Below are 18,118 nucleotides of genomic sequence, written 5' to 3'. Positions count from 1 at the left end.
GTCTGTTGAATCTCTTAAATTTTTTTTTTTTTTTTTACAGCTCCATATTTCCAGAAAGTTCAAAATGAACTCTTTTTAGGTTATAAAGTGTGGCTGCTGCGACGAGTCAAAAACAAAGAAACGAAACAAAAAAAAAATTCTGAATTCAAAGTCAAAACGTGGCGCCTCAATCCATCTTCCATTCATATCTAAACAGCTGGATCTACACAGAATGACACATGGTGCAGGATTGCCAAAACTTTCAGTATATAATTGAAGAGCCTCCTCACTTGACCTTCATAGTATTTGATCCAGCTTTAATCTTTTTCATATATAGAGGGAATACTTTTGCAAGACGCTCTATTTATATACATATATAAGTAGCCTCAGTGTTTTCGTTTACTGTGCTTCTTCACCGATTATACATCAGTTGTCATTATTTGTATTTATCCTCCGGAGCGTTGTGTTAGTTGCCAGTTCTTTGTGATTCCTTCCAAAAGGCCGCGTACTAAAACAGCATCAGGCTTCGCTTTCTAAGGTGAAACTATTTCTGGTAGAATTTATTTATTTTGGGTGGTAGCAGTATGTGCACCATGTGCAGAGTGACTGTCCTTGAAGGTGAATAGTTTCACCTTCGCTTTCTAAGGTGAAACTATTTCTGGTAGAATTTATTTATTTTGGGTGGTAGCAGTATGTGCACCATGTGCAGAGTGACTGTCCTTGGGTCTATTTCGATTTATTTCATGTTCAATTAAGGCCACTTGAGCCTAAAAATTTTTCTTTAAAAAAAAGTTATTTCGAGTATTAGAAAACATTTCTCCAGAGTATGGTTGAAAATATTGATGTGTTTAAGTATTTTAGTGGTGTTTAATCTGCTTGTCGATCAGAAAAGCTGGCGAGGAATCAAATAATTTTTAGGTAACAATCAGACGCAAAGAATAAATACTGAAATCAGGTACACAAAGTTTTTTTGTTCCATTTGCAGCAGGAAGTGAATCAGATTTTTTTCAGTCCTGGACCAAAACATATCCTGATGTTATTTCTGCATGTTTGTCATTTTGATTAAAACTTATAATATACAATAAGACGGGATTTTGTCAGTATACTTCAAATATTTCAAACTATGAGAACCTGGCAAGGAGGTGAGCAATAAACTACAAAGGACTCAACAGAACAAAAAACAATAAACAGGACATAAGACACACCCTCTCAAAAATTTGAATCACAAGTGGTCATACTTTGCAGTGACCAGAATATAGCACAGTTGGATTTGGTGTCAGAAAGAAAGTGTTTGGGTTGGGTCCAAACTGTCTTGAATGGGTAATCGATTCCATTGCTTTTCTATAAAGCCTGAAAATGAATCCTCACCTTTTTTGTTTGTAACCTGTATTTTGGACATGCAAGGAACATCTAGTCTGACAAGTTAACTGATCCGGCCACGCGATCTATTAGAGATGACCTCCTTTAAGTAAAGATTTAGAATACCAAAAAGGATTAAAAATCACTAGCACATAGATCAAGTGATTTCAGTCTACGTGGTAGATATAATCAAACAATTTGTTTTTGGTTGATTATATCTTCGTTGTGTCAGTGCATCTTGGCAATAACACTTACTATTATACTGTTGGAAAGAGTGTTGATTTTACCTAGGAAGTACCAGATTTACAAATCACATTTGAGGGTTAAGCAGCAGAGTTGAGTGTGTGGGTTGAGTCTATGAAAACTTGCCAAATTCTCTCTGGCAGTACCAAATGTCTTATTCTATTACTAACTATGTATTAATGCCATTTGTTAGATTTGATTTTTGGAATCGTGAGATAAAATGACATATTGGCGAAAAGTTTGCTATTTTAACCCCCAGAAGCCTATGGCGTTGCCACTGGTTGAATAATCTCATCACCTTATCTCTCTGCGCTAATATCGCCTCCAATTGAAGACCAACTTTGTATTTCCACTGAGGGAGAAGGAATCCCACACTGTCGCACTGCCTCCTCTGTTTGCGATTAGGAAAGAATAGATTTTCAGCAGCACAACCTCAGATAATCAACTCTGCTGCTCAACCAACAAATTCATTTTCCTTACAAAGGAAAATAAACAGGCTTTCCGACAGTATGAGTAAGATTTATTGCCAAGAAGTGCTGTAATAACAAGAAAAACATGGAACAAACACAAGTTCCATTCCTTTACTGCTTCACTGCTACGTGAAAGTGAAAGATGACATAAATCATTTTTGATGGATAAGGATGGCAAATGGCTGACATTTAGTTCCATGCAGTCATTGCCAAAGTTTTTACAAATGACAAAAAGATGTGCTGTTTTTTTTGTTTTTGTTTTGTTTAATTCACTCTGGCAGGCCTGATCTCAGATGACTGACCAAATCCTGACTGAGATCCATTCTTGTCTCAAGTGCTTGGAATTGAAAATAATTTCTGTTTTTTGTTTTTATCCAGAGGCGTCTCATGAAAATTCCACCGATTCGCAAATGAGGTTAAGATCTAGGGAGTTTCTTTGACACGAGTTCAAACTCTCAGTTCTTTAGAGATTTTGTTATCACTTCTGTCTTCTGCCTAATGGTACTGGAAACTATTTCACTCACGTTGTCTGAAGGAGATACTTTTGGAGGGGGCTTGATTCCTACACAAAAAGTGTTCTTTTCAAAACAGTAAAAGACATGGGTTGCATTATTCTGCAGATATATTTTTTTTCAAGATTTTTCACTTTTTCCTTGTACTTCCTGCAGATCCTATATTCTATCATTCATGTTCTTCTTGGAAAGGAGTGACCTCTTTGCTGCCTTTTCTTCACAAGTCTGCTGTCCAAAGGAAAAGCGTCTCCACTGCATGCTAATAGATGTCAACTTTACAAAGAAGGTGACCATTGGTGACAGAAAAAATTATTTTAATCATGTCTAACCCCCTTTTACTAAGCATTTACTATGTCACAGCTTGGCTGCTGCTTTTAATTACTGTATACTGATTATTTTGTGTGATAGGAAAATGAGTGCTGATAAATGGAATGTGTCAAAAGCTCCTAAAATGATGTTTTTGTACAGAAGAGCGACGAGCTGGTTGTGAATATTAAGGTTGTGAGAAAGTTTTTTTTGGCTTCCTTGATCTTATCATCATATGTATAGTGGGTTTCTGTATATAGGTCAGAAAACTTGTTTGACCAGTCTGGAATTTGACCATGTGGAATAGATTAACATAGCCTAATTTTAGACAGTACTTTTTGCTGTTGGAGTTGTTTAGTTTGGCATGTTAAAAATCACATTTTTTTTTTTAGCTTGACGTCAGAGAGCAGACCACAAGGTAACAAGAAGAAGTGGACTTGGTGAGGATGAAGCCGTGATTGAGAAGACTTGTACTCATAAAGAAGACCTTAGGAAGGCAATTAACTCTAACGTTGGAGCATTAATGTAAAAGTGATTGTCAATGAAGTTTCTTGATAGCAGTTTTGCCTGCGCAAGTATAAATATCTAAACATGTCTCCACTGATCGCCACTGAAACTCTTATTTCTTGTTTTTCTTTTCCAAACAAGTTGGTATTAAAGCAAGGTTTTAATAAGTTACAGCTTCAAAATTGCTAAAATTTTCCATCACGTCATTTATTTGCTTAAGTCATTTAGAGGCGATGCCAGAGATTAAACAGGGAATTTGCATTTTTCTTTGTTCTCAAAGCAGAGAACAAAAAGTCATGAAAAAGAGGAGAGCCAAGTGTGCAAACTAAAAGAGTACCACTCTCCATAAGGTGATGTCGTTTCAAAACTATAGTCATTAAGCTGCAAGTGACATGTATGTTAGAGTTTCTGCAGTCTGTGCTGTAAAAGACAAAAAGAAAAAAATATGGAGCCAATATTAGATTGCAGAATGATTATTCTTATCAATTTTAATTACAAATGAGTAGAACACATTATGCCGTTTTGTTTCAAACAGGTGTAAATACAGTAAAATTGTTATTTACGCCAGCCCATGCCTAATATCAAATAATTTACATTTTGCCAGCACTATTCACTGAGAAAAAAAAAAAAGGTTATGTATATTTTTAACACTGTTTGACATTAAGTCAGGGTACATTTTCTTGCTTTAGGTCAGAATTTCGGCTTACTCTTCCTGACAGAACTGGTGCAACCGAGTTACGTTTGTAGACCGTGTTTCTCACACGCACCATTTTTTTTTTTTTTTGTCTGCCCATAAATTTTCTATGTGACTGAGGTCAGAGCTTTGTATTCTCAACTCCAAAACAATCTGTTTGTTGCCCTTAAAACCAACATTGTGACTAAATTGGTGATTTAATTAAAATCATTTTCTTCTTGGATGTCCCATTTTTTTGCCCAATCTTTAACTTTCTGGCTGATGATTATGATGGTACTTCAACATTTCAGCGTAATATTATTTTATCATAGTGTTAAACAAAAAAAACTCCACAACCAAAAACTTTACCCCAGTTTCACTGGGGCTAATGCAACTCTCTCATGAGCTTCAACCAGCATTTGGCTTTCCTTAAGCCATAAGGCTTTTTTGGCTTTCCTTCTGGGACTGGAACACACACTTTAGACACAACGTGTTCATCTCTAAGACAAAAAACTGTATGTGCTACTGTAAATAAAGGTTAGCCGCCACAGCCGCATCACATTCACGGAAAACACCAGCTTTAAATTTCTTAACCATGGGTGGCCGTCGAGATGCAAGACCATCTGTTTCCAGCCTCTAAAGTTGCAGCATTCAAACCAGATCAGCAGCAAGCATCAAACAGACTTTGATCTCCATCTAAATGAACACCTCGGAGTATAATGTTTGTCTAAATGTGTCCCACACCCAGGTCTACAGCGTGGATAGTAAAGCAGGGTGGGAGCAGCAGATTGCCTGGAGGTTTGGACACCTGTGAGTAGAGCTGGAGTTCGACTTTGCGGCAGCAGGATTTACTGCTCCACTGAAAACACCTTCAAATTGTGTGTGTGTGTGTGTGTGTATTTTCCCACCGTCATTATGAAACACTAGACAGAAACGTCTCTTTCATCCTGTTCACACTTTCTCTCATCTTCGCGCCTTGCCTCTAATTTGCATAAGGATAATGCATAAAAATCAGCTCTCCCACATATGTGCAAATTAACTCATTACATGTACTTTTAAACCACGGCCACTAGTTTGTGCGAAACATTACAGGAATGAGCTTCAGTGATGAAAATTGAACTCTGAAAATGTTTTTGACTCAATACATGTTTTTAAAATGAACTCTCAATAGTGAGAGAAAGCTTATTCTTGGAAAAAAAAAAAAAAACGTCTTTCAACCACAACTTTCAGAGTACTTGCTTGGGATATTAGGTGAAAGGTTTTATTTGTCAAGAGGTAGAAAATGACATGATTTTTAAAAAACGTATACAAATAAAAAGTGCTGTGTACATATCAGTTCAGGCCCCTTTACTCTGATGACCCTAAATATAATAAGTCACTTTCTAAATGTGTGACACAGGTGCTAGTTCATTTTTCTTTATTTTTTTTTTATCTTAGTTTATGCTACTTTGTGTTATTCCATCAGATGACATGCTAATAAAACACATTGAAGTTTGTGTTTGCAACATGACATAGCATAAAAAGTTCAAGGTGTGTTTTTGAAAGGCACTTTTGAATCGTCATAATTTGGTATTCTACTATAGCACTAATCAAGACAGCTAACACCTTGCTTTACAAAACGTAAATGTTCTTAGAGGGTGCAACTAATTAAAAACCAGCTCAGGCACAAAAATAAAACTCATAATCAGCTTCAATATATTCAGCGACATTCCCCACTTCTTTATTCTGCGCTTTGGCAGCATGAACTCAAACAGTGCTTGATTAAAACCCGTCTGATCCTAAAAGAAAACATAATGCTCATCCTCATTATGTAAATAGTTGCTGTCCCGTTTTAAATTATTCCCAAAAAGCACTCAATAAATGTGAATTCTACTTTGCAAAGACGTCTAACATGAGCATAGATGTCCTCAGTTGTAAAGTGTTGTGTTTCTTTAAAACTTGGCAGGTGAAGTAAATCTCTTTTTCACACCATTCTGTGCGAGTGTGGGTGAGACAATATCAAACTGTGAGGAGGCATTTCACTGGCAGGAACATGGAGATGTGTGAGAGCAAGAAGGAACAATATGACGGCCCATTTTTTGTGGAATATCTGTTTCATTTTATAGGGCAAAATCGTTTCCGAGGATACACTGCACACTATGCAGGTATATGACAGGTTTTGGCTCCATCGTTAGTATCGACCTTCATGCCGATTGAATGGAAGCTATGCTGCCATCTTTATAGTATTAACTAAACAAAACTGGGACAATGCATCCTTGCAACTTTTGAGATATGAACGTCCAATACTATTAGAGACGCTATTGGCTGGTGTTTGCAAAGCAGCCAAAATAACACCAAAGACCATGTATTATAAAACTATCCAAGAAGGACAGAAAAAATGTACATTCACCAGAAAAACTGCAGCAAGAACATAAAGAGCAGCAGGTGTGAGAAGACTGGAACAGATGTAACAATGCATAAAAAACACATTAACCACAAGCAGACAATAGATAAGGAAAGCAAAGTGCAATAAAAAACCAAGCAGAAAACAAGACAAAAAAAAATCAAAAGAGATTAGCAGAATGAGAAGCCCTAATTACAAAGAAACTAAAACAAAGATAGATAACTTAGTGCGAACATAATTAATGGACACAAAGCAACAGAAAAAGACTTGGGAATAGAAAAGTAAAATGGAAAAATAATGCAAATCCAGAGCTCTCTGTGCAGCAGGCTGCTGCTGCATCCATTTCGGTTCTTCTTCTTCTTTTTCCATTTATATGTGCTCACAGTCCTATAATTAACACGGATTCATCGAGACGCACAGAGCAGTCATCTGAGTCTATGCATGTTCAGCTCGTCCTGTTGCAGGAATGACTGACGCACAGCAAAATGATCTCCCTTTCACTAAATAGGTCCAAGTCAGGAGGCCAGCTCATGAGAGAAATTTGATTATTTTAAATTGAATGCGGTTTTGTGAAACTTCACTGAAAGGTCAAAACTAGTTTGTGACAACTAACTCATTTGACTGTCTGCTTTGCTGTCACGCATCTGAATCATCCTGTCAAAATCCAAACATTTAGTTTTTATTTCAGATTTCCTGCATTATGAGATGTTTCAATACCGTTTTTTGTTTTTTTTATGTTCAATACCTTCCTATGCTATTGTATGAAAATGTTGCTAATGCTTTGCAAATTTGTGAAAAAAATAAATTTAAGTCTTCCTGAATCCTAGCATAACATTCGTAAAACAACAGTTCCTCTTGTTGTTTCATTAATGCAATTTTCCATTTTGCTGCTCCTGAAGCAATATCTCTGCTTTCTTGGCAACTCAGTCAGCATTTACAAAGAGTCTCGTTCAGATGTAAACATTAATCCCAGAATAATGGTCTAAGAACTCTGGAGGTTCACAGATAAACTACCCCTATCTGATTAACACGAGAACCGGTGGAGCGCAATGATAAGAGTCTCTGACATCCACAAAATACTTGGAATTTAAAAACTTGATGAGTTGCAACATGTTGGCTGTTGCTGTGCTTGCATCCATGCTGTGACACCATTCTGGTTCACAGATCTATGAACAATTCTTCCAGCCTCATGGTTTCCTTTTTATTATGCCATCTGTGATATCCGGTCAAACTAAGGAGAGATCTAAAAAAAAAAATCACTTGAGTGATTTGGTGAATAATTTGATAAAGCCCAATGCCTTTAAGAAATATGGGGTTTGTTTGTCATAAAAAAAAAAAAAAAAGTTCCAAGTTAAAAGTTGTTTTGCAACTTGGAACATTTTTAATAGACCGCTTACAATGAATAAAAAAAATCCATGAAAAAGTAATAAATCTGTATGTCTGACCTCTGTTTTATAATAACACTGCAGTTAGCATCTGTAAACTCCATCCCATTTATTGATATTCCTGGTAAAGGTGCGTTACAGGTCTAACAATACTGTGAAAGTTTTGGTTAGTCACTATGTTTTTGTAGCCGTTTACCAACTTATACGTGCATAGGATGTTCTGTTGTATTTACCCTTTTGAAGTGACTAAGATAAACTTCTGTCATGTTTATCCCCCAAGCAAACAGGAAGCTTTGGATCACCTGATTCAAGTGACTCCTGGATCTTCTCTTAGAAGAAATTCAACAGGTTTAACTTGATGTTTAATTTATGACGTTATCATGCTGAAGTAAAAAGATCTATTTCCTTTCAAACATCTTTGACGCAAGTGAAGACAATTCTGAAAGATGTAGCATCAGTTTAGATTAGCATAAAGAAAAATAACCATTAGCTTGGGTATGAACATGTTTGTGGTTATATGTGTCAGAGGTGCTGGTTAACAGCTAAGAAGAGCTAAGTTATGTGAGTATAGAAGACGTGGTAGCAGATTTTGACAGAAAATCAGAAAGGAAATGTTAATTGTATTCATATTATGTGGTACTTGAAAATGATTACAAATCACTTTGTTAGCTTGCATAGTTGCAAAGTGATTTGTTCTACAAGAACGAAAAACTGAAAGTTTCTCCTAGATTTCTGTAAAACAAAGAAAATTCACATTTATTATATTTCATGGCGCTTCAGTAACATTTGGATAAAATCTGTGGCACTGACTTATACCACAGGTTTTCTCTCCAGTGATCATTATTTATAAAAAAAACTTACCATGCAGTACTATGATAAAGACCAGTGCATTAACTATTGGGAGTAAAAACACATCCAGGAGTCTTTCAGAAAAAGAAAAAGCGGTGAAAGGATACTGGTGGTCCAGACGGTACCATAGGCTTTGTGATGTGTCCTGCCTCTTGGTATCAACCTGCAGACCAGAAGAGAAGCAATATTACTCTTTAGCCACAAAAAACACCCTCTAAAGTGTCTGGTGTGTGATGGGAAGTGATGAAAACCGGCACTCCTGAACAGCCTGAGGGGCTATATCCACTCATCTCCACTTATACAAGTGAGACCTCTGGGCGGCCATAGTGGAAACGTCCCAATCTCATAACCTGCACAATCCCTAAAGCGCAGTTACAGTGAGACCACAGCCTGAGATCCTCCCCCTGTACGGAGTCACACCCCGAGCAAGGTTACAAACACAACAGAACTTGGCCTCGTCCCTCCAGCGGGATGAATCTCCAGCCTTGACGGCCCCATCTTTGTTTGGCCAATCAATGCAAAAGAGATTCACAGACTTCTTCTGATTCATAGCATGCAGATAAGAGAAAGGTTACAAGGAAAAACAAAAAACAAAAGATGAAAGAGATATGCTAAAGAGCTGCTGGGATGCACCAGTGAGATGAGGTGAGAGGTGTTTGTATGCATAGATGCATCCATGCAAAAAAACACACAAAAAAAAAACCCCCAGCAGCTTTTACTTGTGCAGCGTAGGATGTGGTGCACGAGACTCAAAAGTGCATTTCCTTTACTTTTATGTTAGATGGTGTGCAACTAAAATACAGAGACCAGACTGAAGGTAGTAGCCTTTAATATGAAACCATGATGCATTATAGTAGTAACTCACTACTCATTTTGGGTAGTATTCAAAAAAAGGAAAAATCTAGGGCACTTACAAGTATGTGTGCAGATTCAGAAAATAAAGTTTAACAGCCTCTACACACAGCAAGTATGAAAAGTATGCGCTGACATCTTTCATGCTAAAGTTACTGATATGCTTTTCTTTAAAGGAGACCCGCACTCATCTTTCCAAGGTTTATTTGGGAAAGAATGTTTTCTAATGAAAAAACTTTTCTAAGATAAACTTGTGATGGGTATGTAAACAGTCCTCTCATTTGCATTTGAAACAAGTACTTATTTGATAATCAGTGACTGGCTTATTTATTTTTTTATCGTAAGAGTCATAAGTCAATGTAGAGCTTGCAGGGAAAAATTTAAAATACAGACTTTAGTGAAAAGATTCACAGATATGTTTAATAATGAAAAAAGAAATGAATTCCTCATCTTTTACCTCAGAGGAAACATCCTGAAGGTTGCCGTCTGTCTCCTCTTCCTCTCTGTAGTAAGACACAGAAAGGTTAAGAAAACATCCTGACTCAATGACATAAAACATAGAAAGTGCTCTTCCTCAACGCCTCTGTGATTGTGTCTTTTCTTTATGGCGATTTTGACAGGGATATTGCTAACGTTACCTTAGTATACTCTGATTGTCTGTCCTATAGAAATTTCTTCTTGACCAGTATTTATGCGTTTAGCTTCGTCTTGCTCCTGGATTGAGCAAGACGAAGCTGCAATGGCAATGGCAGCAGTGCTATTGCTGCCATTAACGTTGTGTCCTTTTTTTTTTTCTTTTGTGAGCTTTGGAATGTACTTGGATCTCAGTGCTTAGGTGTTTTTAGTTTCGAAATACAACTAAAAATGTAAAAAAATAAAATAAAAAGATTTTGTGTTTAGCAGTGTTTCTTTTCTGGACAGAGTAACTGTAGGAGGGATTGTTGCCAGTAACTTTGTAATCTCTTTGCTTTTCTTTGATGTAGAAATTACCCCAGGCTCTGGACTTCTTCATTTAGCTATATGTCCTTCTTGGACACTGACAGACGTCTGACTCCTATTAGTTTGTGTACTATAGTTTTTTTCTTTTCTTTTATGTAGAAAGTACCCTTGACTCTGTGCTAGCTGTATTTTTTTTTTCTTTTTGGGGAAGCTTACGTAGGCATTGCTCCCATTAACTGTGGATACTCTTTTTACTTTTCTACTTGTGGGCCAGTGAGTTCTTTCCGTTGTTCTCTCATCTCCCAGGGTGGCCCTGCTGGAGTTTTATTTAATGGTGCCACATGTTCACAAAGACTGTGGGATTGCTGAAAATGTAGCTGACTACATGGACTGAGGTGGCTTCTGTACCAACTGGCATTATATGATCAATAAAATTTTAATGTGTTATAATTTAAACTGACCTTCGAATACAATTTGTCATGATTCTTATCATATGTTTCTACTGTACTTCAGTGAACTGGACTTGACATGAACTGAATTGGGATCGATTAAAATCTATTTAGTTGGATACCCATCTGGCTTTTTTGTGTTGTAAACACCCACTTCTTCCACGTCACACCAGGAAAATGTCAGTGGGGTAAAACCTTTGATAAATGACAAAACGGAGCAGGAATCTGCTAGGCATGCTACACGGCTGCTGTGATTACGCTGCAGAGGTGCAGTGTCGCGTCGGCTGCTCGGCTTGCACACTTTGACTGGAAATACAGTGACGCAGCAGCAGCAGCAGCAGACTCTGAATGCCCAGTGAGCCACTTCTTGGGAAAACAACAGCATCGTCTTGCCTTTCATTCACCCCACTAATCCATGTGAACTCATTGGGCCGTGGGAGTAAAATGTCTCACAGCGCATAAATGGCTGCTGATGTTTGCTCCGGCAGGTCAGCAGTTAACTCTAAGAGCCCAGTAGTGCTGCTCAGGACACTTTGAGAAATCCTACTGCTATTTATCACCGTGTGTCTGTGAGGCTTTTGAATGTGCTGACACAAAAGGCCTTTACCAGCAGCTCCCTGCAATAACCGCCCAGGAGGTTCTCATCAGAGCAACAAAGTGCTGCGACAACTTAAAGCTGTGCACATTTAGGTATTGGCTGCTCTCCCTCCACAGCCCAGCTCTCTCTCTCTCTCTCTCTCTCTCGCTGTTTATTTAGAACAGACTTAAGATATTGCCTCTCAGATCATTATTCTTCATTATGTTGATGTAACTTAATTTTCAGTTTTGGTCCTGTATGCAGCAGAACTTAGATTATTTTGTGCTTTTCATATGTTCTGTTGTTTTCCATTATATGTCCTCCTGTCGCCTTCAAACTAGCATAGCTACAATACTTGCAATACGACACAGAAACAAGAAGGGCAAAAGTGAACAATTTTCAGTTGTTTTATTGAGACCTAAGACCTCTGCGTTCTCTACCTCCTTAAACATAAAACCTCTAAAAATTTAGCTTTTTAGTATGCAAGCCATATTCTAAAACTAACACTATACGTCCAACTGAACAGACCATTGCTATGTTCAAACATAGTGGGGGCGGCATAATGCTTTGGGGATGTTTTTCTTCTGATCAGAGCTGGTGGGAAGACAGATGGAAATACATAGATTGAGATTCTTAAAAGACTTGAGGCAGTGATAGGGATGGTAAAGAGCACAGACCTTTCAGAAGAATAGCCCCAACTCTATCGCCGGAAATACTTTAAAATGGTTTAGGTCAAGGCATGTTAATGTGATAAAATGGTCCAGGTAAAGTTCACACTTAAATCCAACGGAATATTGTGAGATTTGATCTTCTCATCAGATCTACTGAGCTTAAAATATATATTGAAAAAGGAAGAATGGGCAAAGCATTCAGCTTGAAACTTCGAATAGACAAGCAGCTGTATTTGCAGCAAAATATGGTTCTTAAAAAGGCCACCTTTTTTTAGATTTTTATATGGAAAACATTTTGAAAATCATGAATACATTGTTTTTTTTTCATGTCTCATTCATTGTGCACTACTTTTTGTCCAGGATCTGTGACATAAAATCCAAATGAAATTCGCTGAAGTTCGGTGTTGTATTGTGACAAAATGTGAATAAATTCAAGAGGTATGCATACTTTTGCAATTCATTGTAGCTTCTTTTTTTCTGCCCTTTTTTCCCCACCTGTTTTTACACCTATTTTGCAGCACCTGCTGTCTGCAGCAATTTGTCTCCCTTTTTATCTTCTCTACAACGACTTCTCCCCGATTACTCTTCCTGTTTTTACAACACCTCCTTTAAATTCTCTTCCTTCACACCTCCAACTCTCAGATCCTGTTCTAATTATTCAGCCAACCCAGGGCTCCATTCTTCATTTTTGAAGAAAAGTAAGATTAAATCGAGTCGCACAAGTGTTTTGGTAAGTAGTCGCACGAGATTTGCGGCTCACAAGCGCAGTTATGTTGGCTCAGCTATGGAGCTGTTGTTTTTACTGCTTCTTTACGGCACAGTGCAAATCGCTGCAGGATGTGGCAGGCCGTGACAGGCCTGGGCAGCCTGGCGATGCACATGACACAGCACCTTCGTCTGGCGGGACATATTCCGTGTCGACAGGCTGCGTCACCGAGCTGATGGAGAGAGGAACGGGCAGGTGAGGTGTGAGGGAAAGAGGGAAGACGCATCCAGAGTCGTGAGCACGACGGAGGATGATCGGTGATGACTTGACAGTGACAAGATGGGTTGATGTAATGCCGGAGAATATGTGAGTAAAAGATTGAGCGGGAGACGGGCCAGAGCAGTTTGAGAAAGAGACGTGTAAGAGGATACGAGAGAGCTGCGTTCTTTTCCAGAACCAAGGTGTAGCAAAGACAAGGAAGGGAGTGTTTCTGTGTGGAGAGGCTGCTTTATGAAATATTTAGTTGTACGTTTGTCTCCTACCACAGCCTTGCTTTTTACTATCAATGCCCCTCTTGTGCTCTGCAGCCATTGTTTTATATTCATTCAGCCCAAGCTCCTCAACTCTTCTCTAATTCAGAAGAATAAATCTGAAATCTTGTCACAGTGGCTTAAATATTTATGGAACTTCAAATTCGATGCATTTTCTTATCATTTTAAGATGACAAGTTTCAATGTTTCTATCTGATTAACAAAAAAATATACAAAATAATTGCAAAGGTTATAACATACTTAAAAAAATAAAAAAATAAAATTTACAAATAAAAATCTTTGATGTGCAGTGTCCATTTGTTTTCAAGCTTCTTTACTTTGATCTAAGTACAAACCACTGCAGATGTCACCACATCTGGTGGTGGCAGCATTACGCTGTGGGGAAAGCTTTTCTTCAGCAGAGACAGGGAAGCTGAAGAAAGCTGATGGAAGGAGTAATGTCGCTAAATCATGCTCAGAAAAAAAAAAAAGTTTTCCAACTGGGAGCGTGAGGTTCACTTTCCATCAAGACCACGGCTGTCAAAAAGCGTACTCACGTTTCAGAATGGCTCAGTAAAAGTTCAAAGAAGCCGTGGCAACTCTTGAAAATGGATTTTCAAAGGACACTCTCCAGCAAAATGTTGGTACCGTTATATTTTTACTGTATTTATCCAGAGATTAAATTACACATAAATGGACTCTATTTCCTATTTAGGTGACTTCTGAAGACTACTGCTTGAAATGGATTTTATTTAAAGGTATCAGGATAAGGGGGGCTGAATGCCTGCCACAATTTTCCAATTTAAAATCTTTTGAAAATAAAGCGTCCCTTTGTTTATACTATGGATTACATTCTGCTGGCGTGTCCTCTGCCATTTCAATAAAATCTAACAGTGCTGGTGGATGTAATGTGCTGAACAAAGTACTGGAAATTTGGCAACGATAAACAAACAATGAGAAGACGAAATAAAGTGCACGAGAGACGGAAACACGAGAAACTTTGCATAGATGCATATCCATTTCAGGAAATAGAGAACAATAAAGATCGGCCCAGTTGCCACAGCATGATGTGAAGCCCTGATTGTCCCGCCTGGCTCCCAAAATAAGGTCGAGCTCTCCATTCTGCTGGGAAAGCACACCCAACACAAATAACACCCCACTCAAGAGAAGCGCACAATAGCTGTAAGTTGATCTCCTGCAATCTGGCTAAAACTGTGGGACTGAAATGTGCAATGAATCCAACAGAAAAGTCCCTGCTCCTCCTTCTGAGCTCCTGTGTGCTGATAAAATCTGGACCGTCTGCCTCAGAGGTCAGTTGTGACTCAAGCGCTCCTTGACTCACTGTGGCACGTCACAGCACTTTGCGCACGGCCTTCGCTTGCGAGCCATCCGCTTGCTTTTTCGTCACGATTTCAAGGAATACCTTAATAGTTCCAGTACCTTATTTTGTTTACATCATTTTTGCCAAACAAAATCAGGCATGCAAGAACATCCATGCTTGCAAGTTAACACTTCTATTATGCAGGATGAACAGGGACGTTTGTTATGAGATGTGTGTGTATGTGCGAATGTGTGCTTGTGTCTCCGTGGCGCCATCAGTCCATCTGACACTGGTGGAGATGATAAAGCCAAGCTGTTTGTGTTCACATAATGAACACGAAGAAGAGCTCATAACTTTACTGTAACATATTTAAACGGCCCCTCTGTTTCTGTGGGTGGGACGAAAAAGAGGAATTTAAAGAGGAATGGGTGATGTTAAAGATAAAAACAAAGGAGGCTCACAGGCAATGTGTTGAGGTTTTTTTTTTTTTTTTTTTCCCCCCCAACACATGGTTTAGACCAAAGAAAGCTGTAAGTCATCATTGGAGTTTCCTGTTACCGACTCCCACTGGGCTGCTTTTTCCCTCTGGAGACGCTAAGAACATACTCGATGGTGTACACAGCACCTCGACAGGAACTGGAACGAGCAACAACACATTTACAGCCCAGTGCAACATATACAAAGAGAATACTGTGTTAAAAACACAAATCGAAATGGACATTTTAATCACTTAGCTGTTACAGATCATATCTGCTTGGACATACAGGTACAAAAACATATCACTTTTTTATTGGATTCATTTTCATGGGCTTCCGTCTCTGATTCTAAGGATAGATTTCACGTCTCCGTCGGAAAATCGAGTGTTTTGAGAAACAAAATGTTAACATGCATGAGCATCACTCAGGCCTCTCATGTTGCGATTTTAAACAATATGCAAACATAAAACAAAGAACAATGTAAGATAGGTTTCCATCTTTGTTTTGTGAGCTTTGAAAAAAAAAAAAAAAAAAGAACTGCTGCTCATACATGACCAGATCCAAGCCTGCTTTATTTGGGTCAGTCTGCAGAAACGGCAGATGAGAATCCCACTGCCTCTGAAGCTTTAACCTCAATTCCGCATGACTTGAGCTGGTGTAAAAATAAAATTGGCAGAGTACAGCAGTGTTTCTCTGTGTGTGCACTGGTGCAGGTTATCAGATGCATGAATGTGACTGATATCGGCAGGCTGTGGAAATTATGTACATTACAGCATGGTTCATTATCCTCTTTATTTGCTTTTTTGGCATGCTGACGAACAAACACCCACTCAACAGATGTCCAAATGTTTGAGCATTAATTCTTTTGTTAGGACTGTTAGGACCTCCGGGGTAATAATGAACAAAAATTGCATTGAATGTGATCAGGAAAGCTTTTCATGTTTCGGAAATAAGACGGACACAAAATGACATTGGTTGTTTTAAACATACTTGTGTGACAAGTGCGTGAATTATACGCTGCTGGATTTGAACAGGTCTCGTCTTGTAAAGTATGCAGACATGATATTTGTTGTAAACTTGGTGTACAAGTCAACTGTGAATACAGATGCCAAGGCAGATAGCTAGTAAGCTAGGTGGCTAGATAGCAACAAAATATAGACAGAGACAGAAAAATAAATAAATACATATAAACAGTGCCTTTCACAACAGAAATGATCAGTGGTACTATTCAACGCCTAATTCATCCATTCCAAAACCAATTTGGACGTACAGTTCAGGACCAATTTATTTATGTCCTGAGAAGATTTAGTTTTAAAATAATATTTCAATTTTACTAACGTGTTTCTTCTGATTAGATTAAGAGTTTTGAATGACTTGGTTAGATGCCCAACTTAAATATGACAGGATATATAATGAGGGTTACGAACCTGAAAGACGTGGAGCCCATTGGCAAAGATAAATTACCAAAATATCAGTGGAAACATGTTGCACGGCAGTTATTAGAAGAGAGTGACTGCTTTTGAGCCAGCTTACGCTTTTTCATTGATTAATTAAATAATTATAATTTAAAAATTAATACCATCATTGGCAGCTACAAAAATTAGAATTGTCTGTGCCTTGCTAAAAGCAATTTTACCAAATATCCCAAGGCTAAGATTAACACAGAACTCATGCCAATGTTGAGTGCACGAAAACATCTGACCGGCTCCTTGGATAATTGCTATTTTAAGAGTGAAAAATGGTGCCATCAGTAAAAAACTTTGCATTACTTATATATAAGCAAAACCTAAAGGACCCTGGAAAATGTGCAGCAGAACAATACGACTTATGTTTCTAAACTAAATATAACAAAACCACAGCCAGCGGCGGCATCCAGGATCTTTTTGTCAAGAGTTTAAACAAAGGGAAACAAAAGGCAATGTTCTGCTCAAGATGTTCATTTAAAGCGTACAAATTGGCTTTGTGTCTTATTTAAAAAAATACAAGTAAATCAAGAGGTGTGGGAAGGTTTTGGATTTGCTGCTATTATCTAAACCTAATCTAAACTGGCAGAGTTAAAACATTACTACATCTATAAGGATTAAGTGCAGCCATTAAACTTAAATGACAAGACTTTAATTAATTAAGAGTTAGAAATTCTATGAAATAAAATTTACAGCAATGTGTTCTTTCACATGGATTTCTTCTAAATGTTTTTTTTTTTTTATTTATTTTATGCAAGACTGTGTCAAGTGAGATTAAAACGTACACCAACATTTTTCGACACTTCCTGTGCTGATTAATCAGCCCCTGATCCATGCTGCCGTTCGATCGGGAACGGAAGGCGAAACACAGCAGCTATTGCTTCGCCTCGTTCTCCAATTCTGCTCCGTGTGACATTTCTCACATATTTTAACACTGTCTGAGATGCTGAATACATAATATGTCCCTGCAATGTGGGAGCTGACAACTATCAGTGTTTCAGATCTTGTCACTTCACTAGGAAGGAATTGTTTAGATTTCAGAGCCAAGGACAGTCGGGGAGATGAGGTGAGGATTGCCAAATCTATTGCTATGACACAGAGTTCATTTGCCAGTGTGCCGTTCACCTGGATTCCTCAACGTGACACAAGGAAACAGAGTAAATTTAGTGTAGTGGTGTCATCTAAGACATGGGAGGATATGACAAGGCGACAATTGTCTACACAAAAGGAAAATACTTCCACAATGGTAGTTGTAGAAAAAAATGTGAGTCTTTTTCAATAAAAATTATGCTTTTTGTTACAAAATTCTCAGTCACAGTATCCTACAAACTTATTTACTCATCTAAAGCTTTTCAATTATTTCTCACATTACAACAAGTATCGATGTATATTGATGTAAATTTATTTGATAAGTCGACACAAAGTACATTCGGTTATGAAATCGATGGAAAATATGATAAAAAAAAAA

At 37.9% G+C, this 18,118-nt stretch overlaps 1 protein-coding gene and 1 long non-coding RNA gene across 2 annotated transcripts in view; one reads left to right on the top strand and one right to left on the bottom strand.

Moving 5' to 3' along the window:
• LOC103140430 (sodium/hydrogen exchanger 9) overlaps positions 1-18,118 on the bottom strand; it is a 75,224-nt gene that overhangs the window by 6,629 nt on the left and 50,477 nt on the right. The window contains exons 13-14 of the mRNA XM_007555583.2: positions 9,976-10,021; positions 8,774-8,829 (exon numbers count right to left, since the gene is read on the bottom strand). Coding sequence (XP_007555645.1) covers positions 8,774-8,829; positions 9,976-10,021 — 102 coding nt within the window. The remainder of the gene's footprint in view (positions 1-8,773; positions 8,830-9,975; positions 10,022-18,118) is intronic.
• Positions 1,473-4,610, top strand: LOC103140429 (uncharacterized). The gene is made up of 2 exons (XR_001662581.1): positions 1,473-2,849; positions 3,262-4,610. It is a non-coding gene; the product is annotated as an uncharacterized LOC103140429 (long non-coding RNA).

This window comes from Poecilia formosa, unplaced genomic scaffold (assembly GCF_000485575.1).
Source record: "Poecilia formosa unplaced genomic scaffold, Poecilia_formosa-5.1.2 Scaffold71, whole genome shotgun sequence".
Taxonomy (NCBI): Eukaryota; Metazoa; Chordata; class Actinopteri; order Cyprinodontiformes; family Poeciliidae; genus Poecilia; species Poecilia formosa.
The sequence above is the reverse complement of the archived record's forward strand: the minus strand, read 5'-3'. Positions and strand labels throughout refer to the sequence as shown.